This window comes from Ranitomeya variabilis, chromosome 5 (genome assembly GCF_051348905.1).
Source record: "Ranitomeya variabilis isolate aRanVar5 chromosome 5, aRanVar5.hap1, whole genome shotgun sequence".
In the NCBI taxonomy this organism is placed as follows: domain Eukaryota; kingdom Metazoa; phylum Chordata; class Amphibia; order Anura; family Dendrobatidae; genus Ranitomeya; species Ranitomeya variabilis.
In genome coordinates, this window is record NC_135236.1 from 5,619,133 (window position 1) to 5,636,747 (window position 17,615).

The 17,615-nt window shown below is 49.2% G+C and overlaps 2 protein-coding genes across 3 annotated transcripts in view; one reads left to right on the forward strand and one right to left on the reverse strand.

Moving 5' to 3' along the window:
* The window catches only part of FGF11 (fibroblast growth factor 11), a 1,303,510-nt gene that overhangs the window by 515,286 nt on the left and 770,609 nt on the right, over window positions 1–17,615 (reverse strand). The gene's annotated exons all lie outside the window — the stretch shown is intronic.
* NLGN2 (neuroligin 2) overlaps window positions 1–17,615 on the forward strand; it is a 216,303-nt gene that overhangs the window by 53,240 nt on the left and 145,448 nt on the right. The window contains exon 2 of one of the 2 annotated variants that reach the window (XM_077261497.1): window positions 75–983. In XM_077261497.1, coding sequence (XP_077117612.1) covers window positions 566–983 — 418 coding nt within the window. In that variant the 5' untranslated portion in view covers window positions 75–565. Of the gene's footprint in view, window positions 1–74; window positions 984–17,615 lie in introns of those variants that run through there. The other variant, XM_077261498.1, reaches the window with a different exon arrangement.

A 17,615-nucleotide genomic window follows, 5' to 3' on the forward strand; every position in this document is an offset into this window, starting at 1 on the left:
AGATTACCGGGCTGGGAGGTAATTTCCTACCTGTCTTCTTCATTCTGTTGAGTTGTCCTGTTGTCTCTTCCCAGGTTCTTCAATGTGGCACTCGAGGAGATCTGGTGGTAGCTCCTTGCCCTGCGCCTGGGTCAGAGATGGAACGTAACAGAGTGGCGGCCCCTTCTCCCATCCTACAGATGTCTGCTTCTCTTCTGTCTCTTCCTTCTTCTACACCGTCCTTGTTCCTGTAGAGAGGCTTCCTTAGGAGCGGGGACATCTGTTTTCCCCGTCATGTACGCCGCTTTTTTCCTATGGTTGTGACCCGAATCCATCGCCTTGTTCCCTGACAGATTTTCATGATTCTTGCCAAATTGGATCTTACTTTTTTTTTCCTGTTTTTTCCATTTTTTTAGAACTTCTACAGATTTGATCTACCATTGACCCTTTTAGGGTAAATTTCTCTTTACGTTTCTTTGGTTACAACATTTTTTTTCTTTTGGCATCAGCACCTGAGCCACTTTTCTTCTGAAAGATTTATTTCTGCCGGCCCAAGAATCTCCATCAATTGGTCGCATTTTTCCTGATGGCGCCAGATCTTCGAGCTCCACTGATGCTGTGGCTCCTGGCCGCGTATCCTGCGGAGGGCCAGAAAGTGGACGAAAAATACCCCGTAGTGAACACCAACTATGGAAAACTGCGCGGAGTGAAAAAAGATCTAAACAACGAGATCTTGGGCCCGGTGGTGCAATACTTGGGGATTCCTTACGCCACCCCTCCGATAGGGGAACGGAGGTTCCAGCCACCCGAGGCACCGGCGTCCTGGACGGAAATAAGGAACGCTACAAGCTTTGCCCCTGTGTGTCCACAGAACCTACACGGAATGTTACCTGGGATTATGCTGCCCTTATGGTTCACCGAGAACATGGATGTGGTGGCGGGATACGTACAAAACCAGAGCGAAGACTGTCTGTACCTCAACGTCTACGTCCCCCTGGAAGACGGTGAGATTGTGTATGACGGAGATGTGCACGAGATGGCAACATGTGTTACATGCCGGGCTCACACGCGACACACGGGGGAGAGGAGTGCACGGTGCAGAGGACGACGGACTGATACTGCCCCTAATGATAGTATACAGACCCCCAACGTCAGATAGGTCGGGGTAATGTCTGTGGGTGACGGCCAATAAGAAGGCAAAAGGCAGATTCTGTATGTGCCCGAGGGCAGCCACCATATCCAGCCAATAGTGACGGTATACAGTGTGTACATGATGGCAAGTATACGGTTCTACATAGTGACGGTATACAGTGTAAACATGACGGCGAGTATACGGTTCTACATAGTGACGCGATACAGTGTACACATGACAGTGAGTATATGGCTCTACATAGTGACGGTATACAGTGTACACATGGTGATGAGTATACGGCTGTGTATATTGTAAGAGGTTTGCAGTAGTAATGGGTGTACAGACAGGTGTATATACTGTACAATTCCCCAACTCTTCCCGACCCCGGGGGATCTCAGATAACGCTTCCCGATGTGTACGCATAGTCCCTTGGCCACATTTGGGCCACGTTGGCCTTCGTTATCCAGACAAGGGTCACACATATATATAATATATATAATACACAGGGCACAGAGACGATTTATGGTTTTACAGATAAAAGTGAAATGGTTTCAGAAATCTCTGGTTACCTGGAAAATACAGAACATCCTTAAAGGGTCATTCCCAAAGAAATAAAGGGGCGCTAGTATTCTCTAGCCATCTCTTAGACTGTAGCTGTGACATTTAGGCCAGAGCACCATTTCCAGAGACCCCCTGTAACGAAAACCACAACCACGAGAGGACCGGGGGATACAGATATCATCCCGCCATCACCAATCTGTGACAGAGCTTATACAGCTCTCCGGCGCCCCCCTTACCCTCAGGTCATTAAGGGAACTGCACCTAGGATAAGTAGTCGCTGGAGAGGTTGCCCTGTTACGTACTGGTTATCGGGGCACTCTGCTGTGAGGGCGGTATATATACCACCAGTCCCAGGCCGGGGATATATGTATAAACCTCCGGTCCGTCACTGCCAGGATCCTCCAATAACACCAGAATGGTATGCTGCCACCAGTTCCTCGGTAGATATAAGCCCGGTCCGTTAAAAAGCTTATATCGGATCAGAAACCAGCCCCAGGTAGCGTATAAGAACTAGCCGGACTCACGGACGTGGGAAATCGGGTTTCGAGATCAAAGAGCTGCCCAAAAGTAATTGATATTTTAATTGCCGAAAGGCGCACTAGAAACTACAAATATATACAGGGTAATATACAGAGATTATAGCCAGAAGTACAGATAAAAGTAGGGTACAGGTTGGGGATAGCAGTTAGCTGTATGTGTCACGTTACCGTGTCTTATAGCATGTGGCCCCAGGGAAGTTCTGAGTCCACAGGAACTTCCTTAGTTCCTGGTCCATCTCCACACGTAACCTGACATGGCTTCCATGGCAGAACAAAGACGGGGCTGAAAGTGTGTAGCTAGCTTTTAACCCTTAGCTTGCCCCCTCCCATATTTGCCACCGCCCCTCTGGGTTGGACTGAATTCTCCTCCCTTGACCTCCTAGCTAAAATAATTCCCAATATCTGGGATGGTTCTGAACTTCCCAGTGGGAGGTCCAAACAGGATGACTGACGTCTCAACAGGTTCTTTGGGGCTGGACCGATACGGGTCAGCTAAGTGGTTCTGGAGAGCCGGCCTCGATAGCTCAGAATCCGGGACAGCTAGAGAGATATGAGACGTGAGGGTGCATGCAGGGGGCTCCCAGGATTTTGGTGGTATATCGGACATAACCCTGAGATGCTCGGTACTCTCATAATTCATCTCTAGATGTCAGTGACGCTGGTTCTGGCTTTCATGGTACTCTCATAATTCATCTCTGGGAGTCGGTGACGATCGGTCTAGAGTCTGCTTTGATGTTGGCCGCCGTGCACAAAAGACAGCAGGGGGTCTCAGCTCTGCTCCTCCCCGCCTTCATTAACACGTGGCCTCTAATTCTCTGGCCAAATGGCAAAAGTCCTGCTCTGGTGGGAATCTGTGTGCTTTTCCCAAGGGTGGGGGCCGCATTTCCGGAGTGGAGGGAGATCTGGGTAATCTATGGGGCCTAAATTCATAAATCCAAAATGGAGTCTCCCTCGTCCCTCACACCCCCCATCTCAGGTTTCTGGGGGTCTTAGTGGTCGACCACCAGCGATTAGTAAGTTTTCTGTCTCCTAAGGAAAGGGGGTAACATCATAGCTCCCAACCTTCCTGTGGGACAGTCCTGATTTGGGGGAGCGGATCAGCTGTCCTGGGAGGTCAGTACAAGGTCCCGACTTCCCCTCACTGTGCAGTGTGTCTCCTGCCATCTTCACGGTACGTCTTCCTCCTCTCCTGATCGGGGCCGGACACTTTCTGCTCTCTACAGAGACCCCCAGCTGATGACTGGAGGCCAGAGAATACAGGAGGCGTCCGAGGAACGTTCCGCATGTCCTTACAGCAGACACTGCTCCATGCTCCAGACTATCTCCTTATGTAATAGGGGGAAAATTACAGATATATTACAGATTCCTATAAAATTACTAAATATAATAATAAACAATTGCACTAATCTCATTTTTACTGCACTAATTAACAAATAACAGACTCATTAGTGTCCCTGTAATGGCAACGACCCACACAACACAGCGAGCAGATTATTTCTGGTGATCGATAAATGACGGGAAAAGATGGGGAGATTGATTTTCTCCATGAAACCCATAAAAATGTAACGCTGAGGCCGTGTTCACACAACGTGTAAATGCTGCACTGAAAGTCTGCTGGGTGTATCTGTCCAAAGAAAGTGGATGTGATTCCATGAGACCTGTGAATGCTCCGCCCCCTGTGGGTCCAAAGACCCCGCCCTCTTCACATCTAAAGACTCCACCTTTTGTGCTTCTAAAGGCTCCGCCTCCTTTGTGTCTAAAGACTCCACCCCTTTGTGTATAAAGACTCCGCCCTCTGTACATTTAAAGACTCCGCTCCCTGTGGTCTAAAGACTCCATCCCTTGTAATCTGTTCGTGTAAACATTCCACCCACGCGTCTGCCCATGGAGTTATATTGGTGAGGGGTCTGCTGGGAGTTATAATGGTCAGGGGTCTGCTGGTGGGGTTATACTGCTGAGGGGTCTGCTGGTGGGGTTATACTGGTGAGGGGTCTGCTGGTGGGGTTATACTGCTGAGGGGTCTGCTGGTGGGGTTATACTGCTGAGGGGTCTGCTGGTGGGGTTATACTGGTGAGGGGTCTGCTGGGAGTTATAATGGTCAGGGGTCTGCTGGTGGGGTTATACTGCTGAGGGGTCTGCTGGTGGGGTTATACTGGTGAGGGGTCTGCTGGTGGAGTTATACTGGTGAGGGGTCTGCTGGTGGGGTTATACTGCTGAGGGGTCTGCTGGTGGGGTTATACTGGTGAGGGGTCTGCTGGGAGTTATAATGGTCAGGGGTCTGCTGGTGGGGTTATACTGCTGAGGGGTCTGCTGGTGGGGTTATACTGGTGAGGGGTCTGCTGGTGGAGTTATACTGGTGAGGGGTCTGCTGGTGGGGTAATACTGCTGAGGGGTCTGCTGGTGGGGTTATACTGCTGAGGGGTCTGCTGGTGGGGTTATACTGGTGAGGGGTCTGCTGGTGGGGTTATACTGGTGAGGGGTCTGCTGGTGGGGTTATACTGGTGAGGGGTCTGCTGGTGGAGTTATACTGGTGAGGGGTCTGCTGGTGGGGTTATACTGGTGAGGGGTCTGCCCGTGGAGTTATACTGGTGAGGGGTCTGCTGGGAGTTATAATGGTCAGGGGTCTGCTGGTGGGGTTATACTGCTGAGGGGTCTGCTAGTGGGGTTATACTGGTGAGGGGTCTGCTGGTGGAGTTATACTGCTGAGGGGTCTGCTGGTGGGGTTATACTGCTGAGGGGTCTGCTGGTGGGGTTATACTGGTGAGGGGTCTGCTGGTGGAGTTATACTGCTGAGGGGTCTGCTGGTGGGGTTATACTGCTGAGGGGTCTGCTGGTGGGGTTATACTGCTGAGGGGTCTGCTGGTGGGGTTATACTGGTGAGGGGTCTGCTGGTGGAGTTATACTGGTGAGGGGTCTGCTGGTGGAGTTATACTGCTGAGGGGTCTGCTGGTGGGGTTATACTGCTGAGGGGTCTGCTGGTGGGGTTATACTGCTGAGGGGTCTGCTGGTGGGGTTATACTGGTGAGGGGTCTGCTGGTGGAGTTATACTGGTGAGAGGTCTGCTGGTGGGGTTATACTGGTGAGGGGTCTGCCCGTGGAGTTATACTGGTGAGGGGTCTGCTGGGAGTTATAATGGTCAGGGGTCTGCTGGTGGGGTTATACTGCTGAGGGGTCTGCTGGTGGGGTTATACTGGTGAGGGGTCTGCTGGTGGAGTTATACTGGTGAGGGGTCTGCTGGTGGGGTAAAACTGGTGAGGGGTCTGCCCGTGGAGTTATACTGGTGAGGGGTCTGCTGGGAGTTATAATGGTGAGGGGTCTGCTGGTGGAGTTATACTGGTGACGGGTCTGCTGGTGGAGTTATACTGGTGAGGGGTCTGCTGGTGGAGTTATACTGGTGAGGGGTCTGCTGGTGGGGTTATACTGGTGAGGGGTCTGCTGGTGGGGTTATACTGGTGAGGGGACTGCTGGTGGGGTTATAATGGTGAGGGTCTGCTGGTGGGGTTATACTGGTGAGGGGTCTGCTGGTGGAGTTATAATGGTGAGGGGTCTGCTGGTGGAGGTATAATGGTGAGGGGTCTGCTGGTGGGGTTATACTGGTGAGGGGTCAGTAGGTGGGGTTATACCGGCGATGGGTCAATAAGTGGGGTTATAGCGGTGAGGGTCAGTATGGGTAGGCTAAACTGGTGATGGGTCAGTAGGTGGGGTTATACTGGTGAGGGGTCAGTAGGTGGGGTTATACTGGTGAGGGGCCTGCTGGTGGGGTTATAATGGTGAGGGGTCTGCTGGTGGAGTTATAATGGTGAGGAGTCTGCTGGTGGAGTTATAATGGTGAGGAGTCAGTAGGTGGAGTTAAACTGGTGAAGGGTCAGTGGGTGTTGTTACTGCGGTAAGGGGTCAGTAGGTGAGGTTACACTGGTGAGGGGTCAGTAGGTGGGGTTATACCGGTGAGGGGTTACTAGGTGGGGTTATACTGGTGAAGGGTCAGTAGGTGGGGTTATACTGGTGAAGGGTCAGTAGGTGGGGTTACTGCGGTAAGGGGTCAGTAGGTGGGGTTATACTGGTGTGGGGTCAGTAGGTGGGGTTATTGCGGTAAGGGGTCAGTAGGTGGGGTTATACTGGTGAAGGGTCAGTAGGTGGGGTTATACTGGTGTGGGGTCAGTAGGTGGGGTTATTGCGGTAAGGGGTCAGTAGGTGGGGTTATAATGGTGTTGGGTCAGTAGGTGGGGTTATTGCGATAAGGGGTCAGTAGGTGGGGTTATACTGGTGAGGGGTCAGTAGGTGGGGTTATACCGGTGAGGGGTCAGTAGGTGGGGTTACTGCAGTAAGGGGTCAGTAGGTGAGGTTATACTGGTGAGGGGTCAGTAGGTGGGGTTATACTGGTGTGGGATCACTAGGTGGGGTTATTGCGGTAAGGGGTCAGTAGGTGGGGTTATAATGGTGTGGGGTCAGTAGGTGGGGTTATTGCGGTAAGTGGTCAGTAGGTGGGGTTATTGTGAATTCTGCTCTTGGGCTCCCTCCGGTGGTTATAAGTAGTAGCGCTGCTGTCTTTGGATCGCAGCATTTATCAGGTGTGTCCACTTATTGCAACTATGACTGGGCTATTTAGTCTTGCTTGACCCTTTAGTCAGTGCCAGTGATCCCACCCAGCAGGTTAAAATAGTCATCTCTCTGCTGCGTGGCGATCATCAGGATTGGGCATTTTCCCTGGAATCTGGGAATCCGGCCTTGCTTAATGTAGACACCTTTTTTCAGGCGCTTGGGTTATTGTATGATGAACCTAATTCAGTGGATCATGCTGAGAAGACCTTGTTGGCCCTGTCTCAGGGTCAAGAAGCGGCAGAATCATATTGCCATAAATTTAGAAAATGGTCTGTGCTGACTAAATGGAATGAGGATGCCTTGGCGGCAATTTTCAGAAAGGGTCTTTCTGAATCCGTTAAAGATGTTATGGTGGGGTTCCCCACGCCTGCTGGTCTGAGTGATTCTATGTCTTTGGACATTCAGATTGATCGGCGCTTGCGCGAGCGCAGAGTTGTGTGCGCTGTGGCGTTGTCTTCCGAGCGGTGTCCTGAGCCTATGCAATGTGATAGGATTGTGTCTAGAGCTGAACGACAAGGATTCAGACGTCAGAATAGGTTGTGTTTTTACTGCGGCGATTCTGCTCATGTTATTTCTGATTGTCCTAAGCGTACCAAGAGAATCGCTAGTTCCGTTACCATCAGTACTGTACAACCTAAATTTCTGTTATCTGTGACCCTGATCTGCTCATTATCGTCATTTTCTGTCATGGCATTTGTGCATTCAGGCGCGGCTTTAAACTTAATGGACTTAGAATTTGCCAGACGTTGTGGTTTTCCCTTACAGCCTTTGCAGAGTCCTATCCCTTTGAGGGGTATTGATGCTACACCGTTGGCTAAAAATAAACCTCAGTTTTGGACACAGTTAACCATGTGCATGGCGCCAGCCCATCAGGAAGATTGTCGTTTTCTGGTGTTGCATAATTTGCATGATGCTATTGTGCTGGGTTTCCCATGGTTACAGGTGCATAATCCGGTGTTGGATTGGAAATCTATGTCTGTGACTAGTTGGTGTTGTCAGGGGGTTCATGGTGACGTTCCTTTGATGTCAATTTCCTCCTCCCCCTCTTCTGAAATTCCTGAGTTTCTGTCAGATTTCCAGGATGTTTTCGATGAGCCCAAGTCCAGTTCCCTTCCACCGCATAGGGACTGTGATTGTGCTATTGACTTGATTCCAGGCTGTAAGTTCCCTAAGGGCCGACTTTTTAACCTGTCTGTGCCAGAAGATACCGCCATGCGGAGTTATGTTAAGGAGTCTTTGGAGAAGGGGCATATTCGGCCATCTTCTTCACCATTGGGAGCAGGTTTTTTTTTTGTTGCCAAGAAGGATGGCTCCTTGAGACCCTGTATTGATTATCGCCTCTTGAATAAGATCACGGTCAAATTCCAATACCCTTTGCCTTTGCTTTCTGATTTGTTTGCTGGGATTAAGGGGGCTAGTTGGTTTACTAAGATTGACCTTCGAGGGGCATATAATGTTGTTCGTATTAAGCAGGGTGACGAATGGAAAACTGCGTTTAATACGCCCGAAGGCCATTTTGAATACCTTGTGATGCCATTCGGACTCTCTAATGCTCCATCTGTGTTTCAGTCCTTCATGCATGATATATTTCGGAATTATCTTGATAAATTCATGATTGTATATTTGGATGATATTTTGATTTTTTCAGATGATTGGGAGTCTCATGTGAAACAAGTCAGGATGGTATTTCAGATCCTTCGTGATAATGCCTTGTTTGTGAAGTGGTCTAAGTGCCTCTTTGGAGTACAGAAGGTTTCTTTTTTGGGCTTCATTTTTTCTCCCTCATCTATAGAAATGGATCCGGTTAAGGTCCAGGCCATTCATGATTGGATCCAGCCCACATCCGTGAAGAGCCTTCAGAAATTTTTGGGCTTTGCTCATTTTTATCGCCGTTTCATTGCCAACTTCTCCAGTGTGGTTAAACCCCTGACCGATTTGACGAAGAAAGGCGCTGATGTGACGAATTGGTCCTCTGCGGCTGTTTCTGCCTTTCAGGGGCTTAAACGCCGATTTACTTCTGCCCCTGTGTTGCGTCAGCCGGATGTTTCTCTTCCTTTTCAGGTGGAGGTTGACGCTTCTGAGATTGGGGCAGGGGCCGTTTTGTCTCAGAGGAATTCTGATGGTTCCTTGATGAAACCGTGTGCCTTCTTTTCTCGAAAGTTTTCGCCTGCGGAACGCAATTATGATGTCGGCAATCGTGAGTTGTTGGCTATGAAGTGGGCATTTGAGGAGTGGCGACATTGGCTTGAGGGGGCCAAGCACCGTATTGTGGTCTTGACCGATCATAAGAATCTGATTTACCTCGAGTCTGCCAAACGGCTGAATCCTAGACAGGCCCGATGGTCCCTGTTTTTCTCCCGTTTTGATTTTGTGGTCTCGTATCTTCCGGGTTCTAAGAATGTTAAGGCTGATGCCCTCTCTAGGAGCTTTTTGCCTGATTCCCCTGGGGTCCTTGAGCCAGTCGGCATTCTGAAGGAAGGGGTGATTCTTTCTGCCATCTCCCCTGATTTGCGACGGGTTCTTCAGGAATTTCAGGCTGATAAACCTGACCGCTGTCCTGTGGGGAAACTGTTTGTTCCTGACAGATGGACTAGTAAAGTGATTTCTGAGGTTCACTGTTCTGTGTTGGCTGGCCATCCTGGGATTTTTGGTACCAGAGATTTGGTTGGTAGGTCCTTTTGGTGGCCTTCTTTGTCACGGGATGTGCGTTCTTTTGTGCAGTCCTGTGGGACTTGTGCGCGGGCCAAGCCTTGCTGTTCCCGCCCTAGTGGGTTGCTTTTGCCTTTGCCGGTCCCTGAGAGGCCTTGGACGCATATTTCTATGGATTTTATTTCAGATCTTCCGGTTTCCCAGAGGATGTCGGTTATCTGGGTGGTTTGTGACCGGTTTTCTAAGATGGTTCATTTGGTACCTTTGCCTAAATTGCCTTCCTCTTCTGATTTGGTTCGGTTGTTTTTCCAGCATGTGGTTCGTTTGCATGGCATTCCGGAGAATATTGTGTCCGATAGAGGTTCCCAGTTTGTTTCTAGGTTTTGGCGGGCCTTTTGTTCTAGGCTGGGCATTGATTTGTCTTTTTCTTCCGCATTTCATCCTCAGACAAATGGCCAAACTGAGCGAACTAACCAGACTTTGGAAACTTATTTGAGATGCTTTGTGTCTGCTGATCAGGATGATTGGGTGGCTTTCTTGCCATTGGCCGAGTTTGCCCTTAATAATCGGGCTAGTTCTGCTACCTTGGTTTCACCCTTCTTTTGTAATTCTGGTTTTCATCCTCGTTTTTCTTCAGGGCAGGTTGAGCCTTCTGATTGTCCTGGGGTGGACTCTGTGGTTGACAGGTTGCAGCAAATTTGGGCTCATGTTGTGGACAATTTGGTGTTGTCTCAGGAGGGGGCTCAGCGTTTTGCTAACCGTCGTCGGTGTGCGGGTTCCCGGCTTCGGGTTGGGGATTTGGTCTGGTTGTCTTCCCGTCATGTTCCTATGAAGGTTTCTTCCCCTAAGTTCAAGCCTCGGTTTATTGGTCCTTATAGGATTTCTGAGATTATCAATCCAGTGTCTTTTCGTTTGGCCCTTCCAGCCTCTTTTTCCATCCATAATGTTTTTCATAGATCTTTGTTGCGGAAATATGTGGTGCCCGTTGTTCCCTCTGTTGATCCTCCTGCCCCGGTGTTGATTGATGGGGAGTTGGAGTATGTGGTTGAGAAGATTTTGGATTCTCCTTTTTCGAGGCGGAAGCTTCAGTATCTTGTCAAATGGAAGGGTTATGGCCAGGAGGATAATTCTTGGGTTGTTGCCTCCGATGTTCATGCTGACGATTTGGTTCGTGCCTTTCATTTGGCTCATCCTGATCGGCCTGGGGGCTCTGGTGAGGGTTCGGTGACCCCTCCTCAAGGGGGGGGTACTGTTGTGAATTCTGCTCTTGGGCTCCCTCCGGTGGTTATAAGTGGTAGCGCTGCTGTCTTTGGATCGCAGCATTTATCAGGTGTGTCCACTTATTGCAACTATGACTGGGCTATTTAGTCTTGCTTGACCCTTTAGTCAGTGCCAGTTGTCCATTGTTCCTGGAGGATTCACATCCCTGCTTGGTCTCTCCTGCTTTGCTGTTCATTTCAACAAAGATAAGTTCTGGCCTTGTTTTTTGCAGTCCACATGCTGTGGGCCTTATTGTTCAGTTCTTTTCCATGTGTTGTCTTGTCCAGCTTGGTCTGCATAAGGATTTGTTCAGCCAAGCTGGTATCTCTGGAGATGCAGATATACCCTCCATATCTTTGGTTAGTTGTGGAGATTTTGTATTTTCTGTGGTGGATATTTTTCTAGTGTTTTAATACTGACCGCATAGTACTCTGTCCTATCCTTTCTATTTAGCTAGAGTGGCCTCCTTTGCTAAATCCTGATTTCAGTCTGCGTATGTTATTTCCCTCTCCTCTCACAGTCAATATTTGTGGGGGGCTGTCTATCCTTTGGGGATTTTCTCTGAGGCAAGATAGTTTTCCCTTTTCTATCTCTAGGGGTATTTAGTCCTCCGGCTGTGTCGAGATGTCTAGGGAGTGTTAGGTACATTCCACGGCTACTTCTAGTTGCGGTGTTAAGTTCAGGGTCTGCGGTCAGTACAGGTTCCACCTTCTCCAGAGTACGTCTCATGCTGCTCCTAGGCCACCAGATCATAACAGGTTATACTGGTGAGGGGTCAGTAGGTGGGGTTATACCGGTGAGGGGTCAGTAGGTGGGGTTACTGCAGTAAGGGGTCAGTAGGTGAGGTTATACTGGTGAGGGGTCAGTAGGTGGGGTTATACTGGTGTGGGGTCACTAGGTGGGGTTATTGCGGTAAGGGGTCAGTTTGGGTTATAATGGTGTGGGGTCAGTAGGTGGTGTTATTGTGGTAAGGGGTCACTAGGTGGGGTTATACCGGTGAAGGGTCACTAGGTGGGGTTATACCGGTGAGGGGTCAGTAGGTGGGGTTATTGCAGTGAGGGTCAGTAGGTGGGGCTATACTGGTGAAGGGTCAGTAGGTGAGGTTATACTGGTGAGGGGTCAGTAGGTGGGGTTATACTGGTGAGGGGTCAGTAGGTGGGGTTATACTGGTGAGGGGTCAGTAGGTGGGGTTATACTGGTGAGGGGTCAGTAGGTGGGGTTATTCCGGTGAGGACTTAGTAGTTGGGGTTATTCCGGTGAGGAGTTAGTAGTTGGGGTTATACCGGTGAGGGGTCAGTAGGTTGGGTTATACAGGTGAGGGGTCAGTAGGTGGGGTTATAGCGGTGAGGGGTCAGTAGTTGGGGTTATACCGGTGAAGGGTCATGTGGGGTTATACCGGTGAGGGGTCAGTAGGTTGGGTTATACAGGTGAGGGGTCAGTAGGTGGGGTTATATCGTGAGGGGTCAGTAGGTGAGGTTATACTGGTGAGGGGTCAGTAGGTGAGGTTATACTGGTGAGGGGTCAGGAGGTGGGGCTATACTGGTGAGGGGTTAGTAGGTGGGGTTATACTGGTGAGGGGTCAGTAGGTGGGGCTATACTGGTGAGGGGTTAGTAGGTGGGGTTATACCGGTGAAGGGTCAGTAGTTGAGGTTATACTGGTGAGGGGTCAGTAGGTGCGGTTATTCCGGTGAGGGGTCAGTAGGTGAGGTTATTGTGGTGAGGGGTCAGTAGATGGGGTTATTCTGGTGAGGGGTCTTCTATCTCACTGTCAGTCGGTGGGTGGTACTGGATATTGCCCTCTTGTCTCCACCATTAGGATCCATTCCGTACATCATCCCCTTGTTGGCCTGTTCTCCAGGTAGATACTGATGGCTGGTCGTCCTCATACAGTTGTCTCGGGCTTGTGAGTGGCTGCCCGGCCCTGACCCCATACGTGGTCCCTTAGATGCTCAGATGTCCACCACGTTGGCAGAGCTACGGTCGCTCCTGGATGCCCAGGTTCTACAGTAGTCAGTCTTGCATTTCTAGGTGGCGGCTGCTGGGCAGGGCAGGTGATAGGCTCATCCAGTGCCTCCTTATGGTAAGAGTTGCGATGGCGATGTGCGGCTCGATGAGATCTGCGGAGACATGTAGCCCAGTGGTAAATCTGATTCGTGTAGATTATTCCAGTTTCTCTAGCAGTTGTTAATGGCAGCTGTGAGACCCCATCGTCACCTGCTGTGGTGCTGCCATATACTTGCAGTGAATTCTGCTCATTATTGTACTGGCATGGCTAGTATTGCCATCAGTCTGATGGTGGGCACACTGGGCCCCTGAAATGAGTAGTTAGTTCTGCTCCTGTCTTGGTCACTTGTTGTCTAATCAAGGCCATGGCGTTTCCCTTCTACTTTACATCTCTGCTGACCACACTGCTTCAGATCCGGGCCCTCTCCTGAGACCTGATCACATATTAATCGCCATCTTCAACAGTGTGCCCAGACTCATCCTACCTGTGTCCAGGTGAAACTAAGGTGGACGCTCATGTTCTTCATGATCCATGAGATGTCTGGTAGTGTCAGCGTCAGGGGCTTGAGGGGATGTGCAGCAGCTGTGACAGACCCCACAAGCCCGTCATCTGCTGAATTACAGCGCCAGTCCTCCAGTCTTTCCAGCTCATATGTTCCCAGTTTGCGGCGTCATCTCGCAGCACTGCATGTCCACTGACCGCATTCAGCAGCATTAATGGCTCTTTCAGCTGGAAACGTGTATAAGGGACCCGTTACAGTCCTGCAGCACGGAGGAGACCCACTCCACATTCTGCTTCCAAATGAGTTGGGACTAATTATGAAGAGTTAAAGCCCCAGGGATCTCACTCGCTGTGAGCTCGTAGCAGCTGCTCTGGAGGCCGTAGGGACTAACACTCCATTGGGTAATATTCCGCGATGAGTAATGAATCCTCCTATATCATCTTCTCCTAAGACCCAGATGGTCCTCTGCACCTAGACTCTTCCTTCTTGGAAGGCGGACGTAATCCCAAGGAGACATCATGGTCTGTGGATGATGCCATTGATAATATGGTTAGCCTTATCAATACCATGTTTCTGCCTGAAAATGTCTGGTTGACTGCGGGGTTAGTGACCCTCATACTTGGGTCTCATCTTCAGACTCTTTTGCAGCGCTGTTATTATCCACAAATCTTCACCACTTCCATTAGAGAGGTGTGAAGCAGGAGCTCCGGTCTTTCCTGCAGGTGCCATCATCATTGTTTATCTTGGAAGATGATGGCATTTGTACAGAGATTAAGATCTAATAAGAAGACGGCAGGAGGCCACGTCCATGAGCCGATGACTTCTCCTACATCAGATTACTACATTTGAAAGATCAGTCCGCCACTGATGATCCCAGTTCTCCCATCACCCGTAAAGAAAAAATCCCTGATTGCGATCCCAGATCAAGTCTGTCTATAAGGGATATGTCCTCATCATGGGTCACTTCTGTCGATCAGAGACGTGTCCTTATTACGGGTCACTTCTATCCATCAGAGATCTGTCCTCATCACGGGTCTCTTCATCAGGGATCTGTCCTAATCATGGGTCACTTCTGTCCATCAGAGACGTGTCTTCATCATGGGTCACTTCTGTCCGTCAAAGATCTGTCCTCATCATGGGTCACTTCTATTCACCAGAGACCTGTACTGATCACTGGTCACTTCTGTCCATCAGAGATCTGTCCTGATCATGGCTCACTTCTGTGCATCAGAGATCTGTCCTCATCATGGGTCATTTCTATCCACCAGAGACGTGTCCTCATCATGGGTCTCTTATGTTCATCAGAACTGTGTCCTCTTCATGAGTTACTTCTGCCCACCAGAGATCTGTCCTAATCACAGGTCACTTCTGTTGCCAAGAGATCCATCCTCATCACAGGTCAGTTCTGTCCATAAGAGATCTGTCCTGATCACGGTCACTTCTGTCCATCATAGATTTGTCCTGATCACGGTTCGCTTCTGTCCATCATAGATGTGTCCTGATCACGGTTCACTTCTGTCCATCAGAGATCTGTCCTGATCACGGTCACTTCTGTCCATCATAGATTTGTCCTGATCACGGTTCGCTTCTGTCCATCATAGATGTGTCCTGATCACGGTTCACTTCTGTCCATCAGAGATCTGTCCTGATCATGGCTCACTTCTGTGCATCAGAGATCTGTCCTCATCATGGGTCATTTCTATCCACCAGAGACGTGTCCTCATCATGGGTCACTTATGTTCAGCAGAACTGTGTCCTCTTCATGAGTTACTTCTGCCCACCAGAGATCTGTCCTAATCACAGGTCACTTCTGTTGCCAAGAGATCCATCCTCATCACAGGTCAGTTCTGTCCATAAGAGATCTGTCCTGATCACGGTCACTTCTGTCCATCATAGATTTGTCCTGATCACGGTCACTTCTGTCCATCAGAGATCTGTCCAATCATCTACTTTTTTCCTTGGGGCTCCATCAGTCATCTTGTAGGTCTTCCTCTTCTTTTGTGTTGTTCTTCTCCAGTGCCTCTGCCTGCTCATTTTCCTTTAAGTGCAAACACAAAACCCAGCTGCATTTTAAATGCAGGAGGGGGATATCACACAGTGGTGGTCCACCCTCAATTCAATTGGCCCCAACTCCATAACATTGCATAACAAAATAGGAAGACACGGAGTACATAAGAGCATATAAAAAATGTTGTAATTTTATTTGTCTATCAAAAGAAATATGTATAAAAACATTACAATACAAAAAACACATTCAGGGAAACACAGAGATATTGAGGTCACGGCCTATAGTTGTATAACCATGCACTCGCACATGATATCACACAATCACATGGATTCAGTGTTATTAGGTCAATGCACCAATACGGGGCAGAGAGGCGCTAGGTCAGGCAACCGTATCTATATATGTATTTGTATCAAAATGTGCATCATAATTCAAAAGACCGTGTCAAAACCTGATAAGGTGTATCCCACCTGAGACATGAAGGTGCTGCAACCAGTGTCTATTACAAAATCGCACATGCCCCGCAATCTACCCAGAAAGGGGGAAAAAAAAGGTGCTATAGTGCAGTGTGTCAGGGGACGGTACCATTCCATGGAGCAAATGTATTTAGTTAAAGTAACTATACCTATCGCTCATCGGTCCTTACCCAGAAGCCAAGACAGTGACCCCCTGGTCAGGTGAAGCAGTCCCGACGTACATTTCGCGGGCCTAGCGTCCCGCTTTCTCAAGGGAATGTGCTGTGTTGGATGCACAGGACCTTCTTAAGCCCCAGGTGACCGATCACATGTTAGAAATTCACCAATCAATGTGGCATCAATGGCGCATGCACAGTGGTCCCGAAAGGTCCTGGCATATGCTGAAAAGGCGTCTAGCGTCACTGCACGCGCGCGCGGGGAGGTGCCCAGGCGAGTGCAGGAGGCCATCGGACGCCCAGCAGCACGCCGGACACCACGAGCACCACCACAGATGTGCACAGCCATGGATCACAAATATTTATAGTGATACACCCATGATAATAACATAGTTCTTCCTACTGGAAAAGGCGTCTTCACAATGACAGATGCTCTTGGGTGATGTGATCTGACATGGTTAGTTGTAAGGGTCCATCCGGGGTACAGTATCACAGAAGGTATCTGTTACATCAGATGTGGTGTTAATGTCCGATAGGTACAACATATAAAAAAAATGGTCACACACTCTAAAAAAGAAGAGTAACAAAAAAACACAATTTAAAACCACAACTAAAAACAAGTGAAAACATAAAACACCTGACCGGCCGGATAGGATGGCCCAGCAGAGAATATACACGAATAATAATACTTCAATATGGGGAATTTCTATCACAGGAAGGGAGAAAATGTCAATGTCTCATTAAGACCCCTCGGGGTCACAGTATCCAGAATCACCATCCATTTGGTTTCCATCTGGGCCAGGATCTTCTTATTGTTACCCCCCCCCTGATACCAAGATGTAACACATCGATCCCCCTGACCATGAAAGTCCTAGCGTCAAAGTTATGATATTGTAGGAAGTGGCGTGGAATGGTCTTAAGGTCAGAGGGATCGGACACCTTCATGGCTGCGCCAGTGTCCCGCACTCTCACCCTCAGCTCCCTTGAGGTAAGGCCAATGTAAATTTTTGGACACCCACATGTGGCGTAATATATGACGTTAGTACTGCCACATGAGATCCATTGGCGGATGTTAAAATCTCTCTTACCATCAGAGGACTGAAAGATGGAGCAGTGCAGGACAATGGCGCAGGCAAGACAATGGCCACATGGTATTGACCCAGGGATGGGGCCTCTGGATCAAAATGTGTTCCTCGGGGTTGGTACATAATGACTCCAAACCAGTAAGTCCTTTAAATTCTTAGACCTCCTAGAGGTCATTAGGGGGAAGTCTCCCAGCGCGGCGCCCAGGGAAGGCTCGGAGCCCAATATGCCCCAATGTTTCTTAAGAATTTGACGCATCTGTTCCCACTTCTGTCCATCAGAGATCTGTCCTGATCACGGGTCACTTATGTCCATCAAAGATCTGTGTTGATCACAGGTTACCTGTTCAGCAGAGAGCTGTCCTGATCACATGTCACTTCTGCTCATTAGAGATCTGTCCTAATCACAGGTCACTTCTGTTGACAAGAGATCCATCCTCATCACAGGTCAATTCTGTCCATCAGAGATCTGTCCTCATCACGGGTCACTTCAGTCCATCAAAGAGCTGTCCTCATGACGGGTCACTTCTGTCCTTCGGAGATCTGTCCTGATCACGGGTCACTTCAGTCCATCATAGATCTATCCTAATCACCGGTCACTTCTGTCCTTCAGAGATCAGTCCTGATCGTGAGTCACTGTCCATTAGAGATCTGTCCTGATCACGGATCAC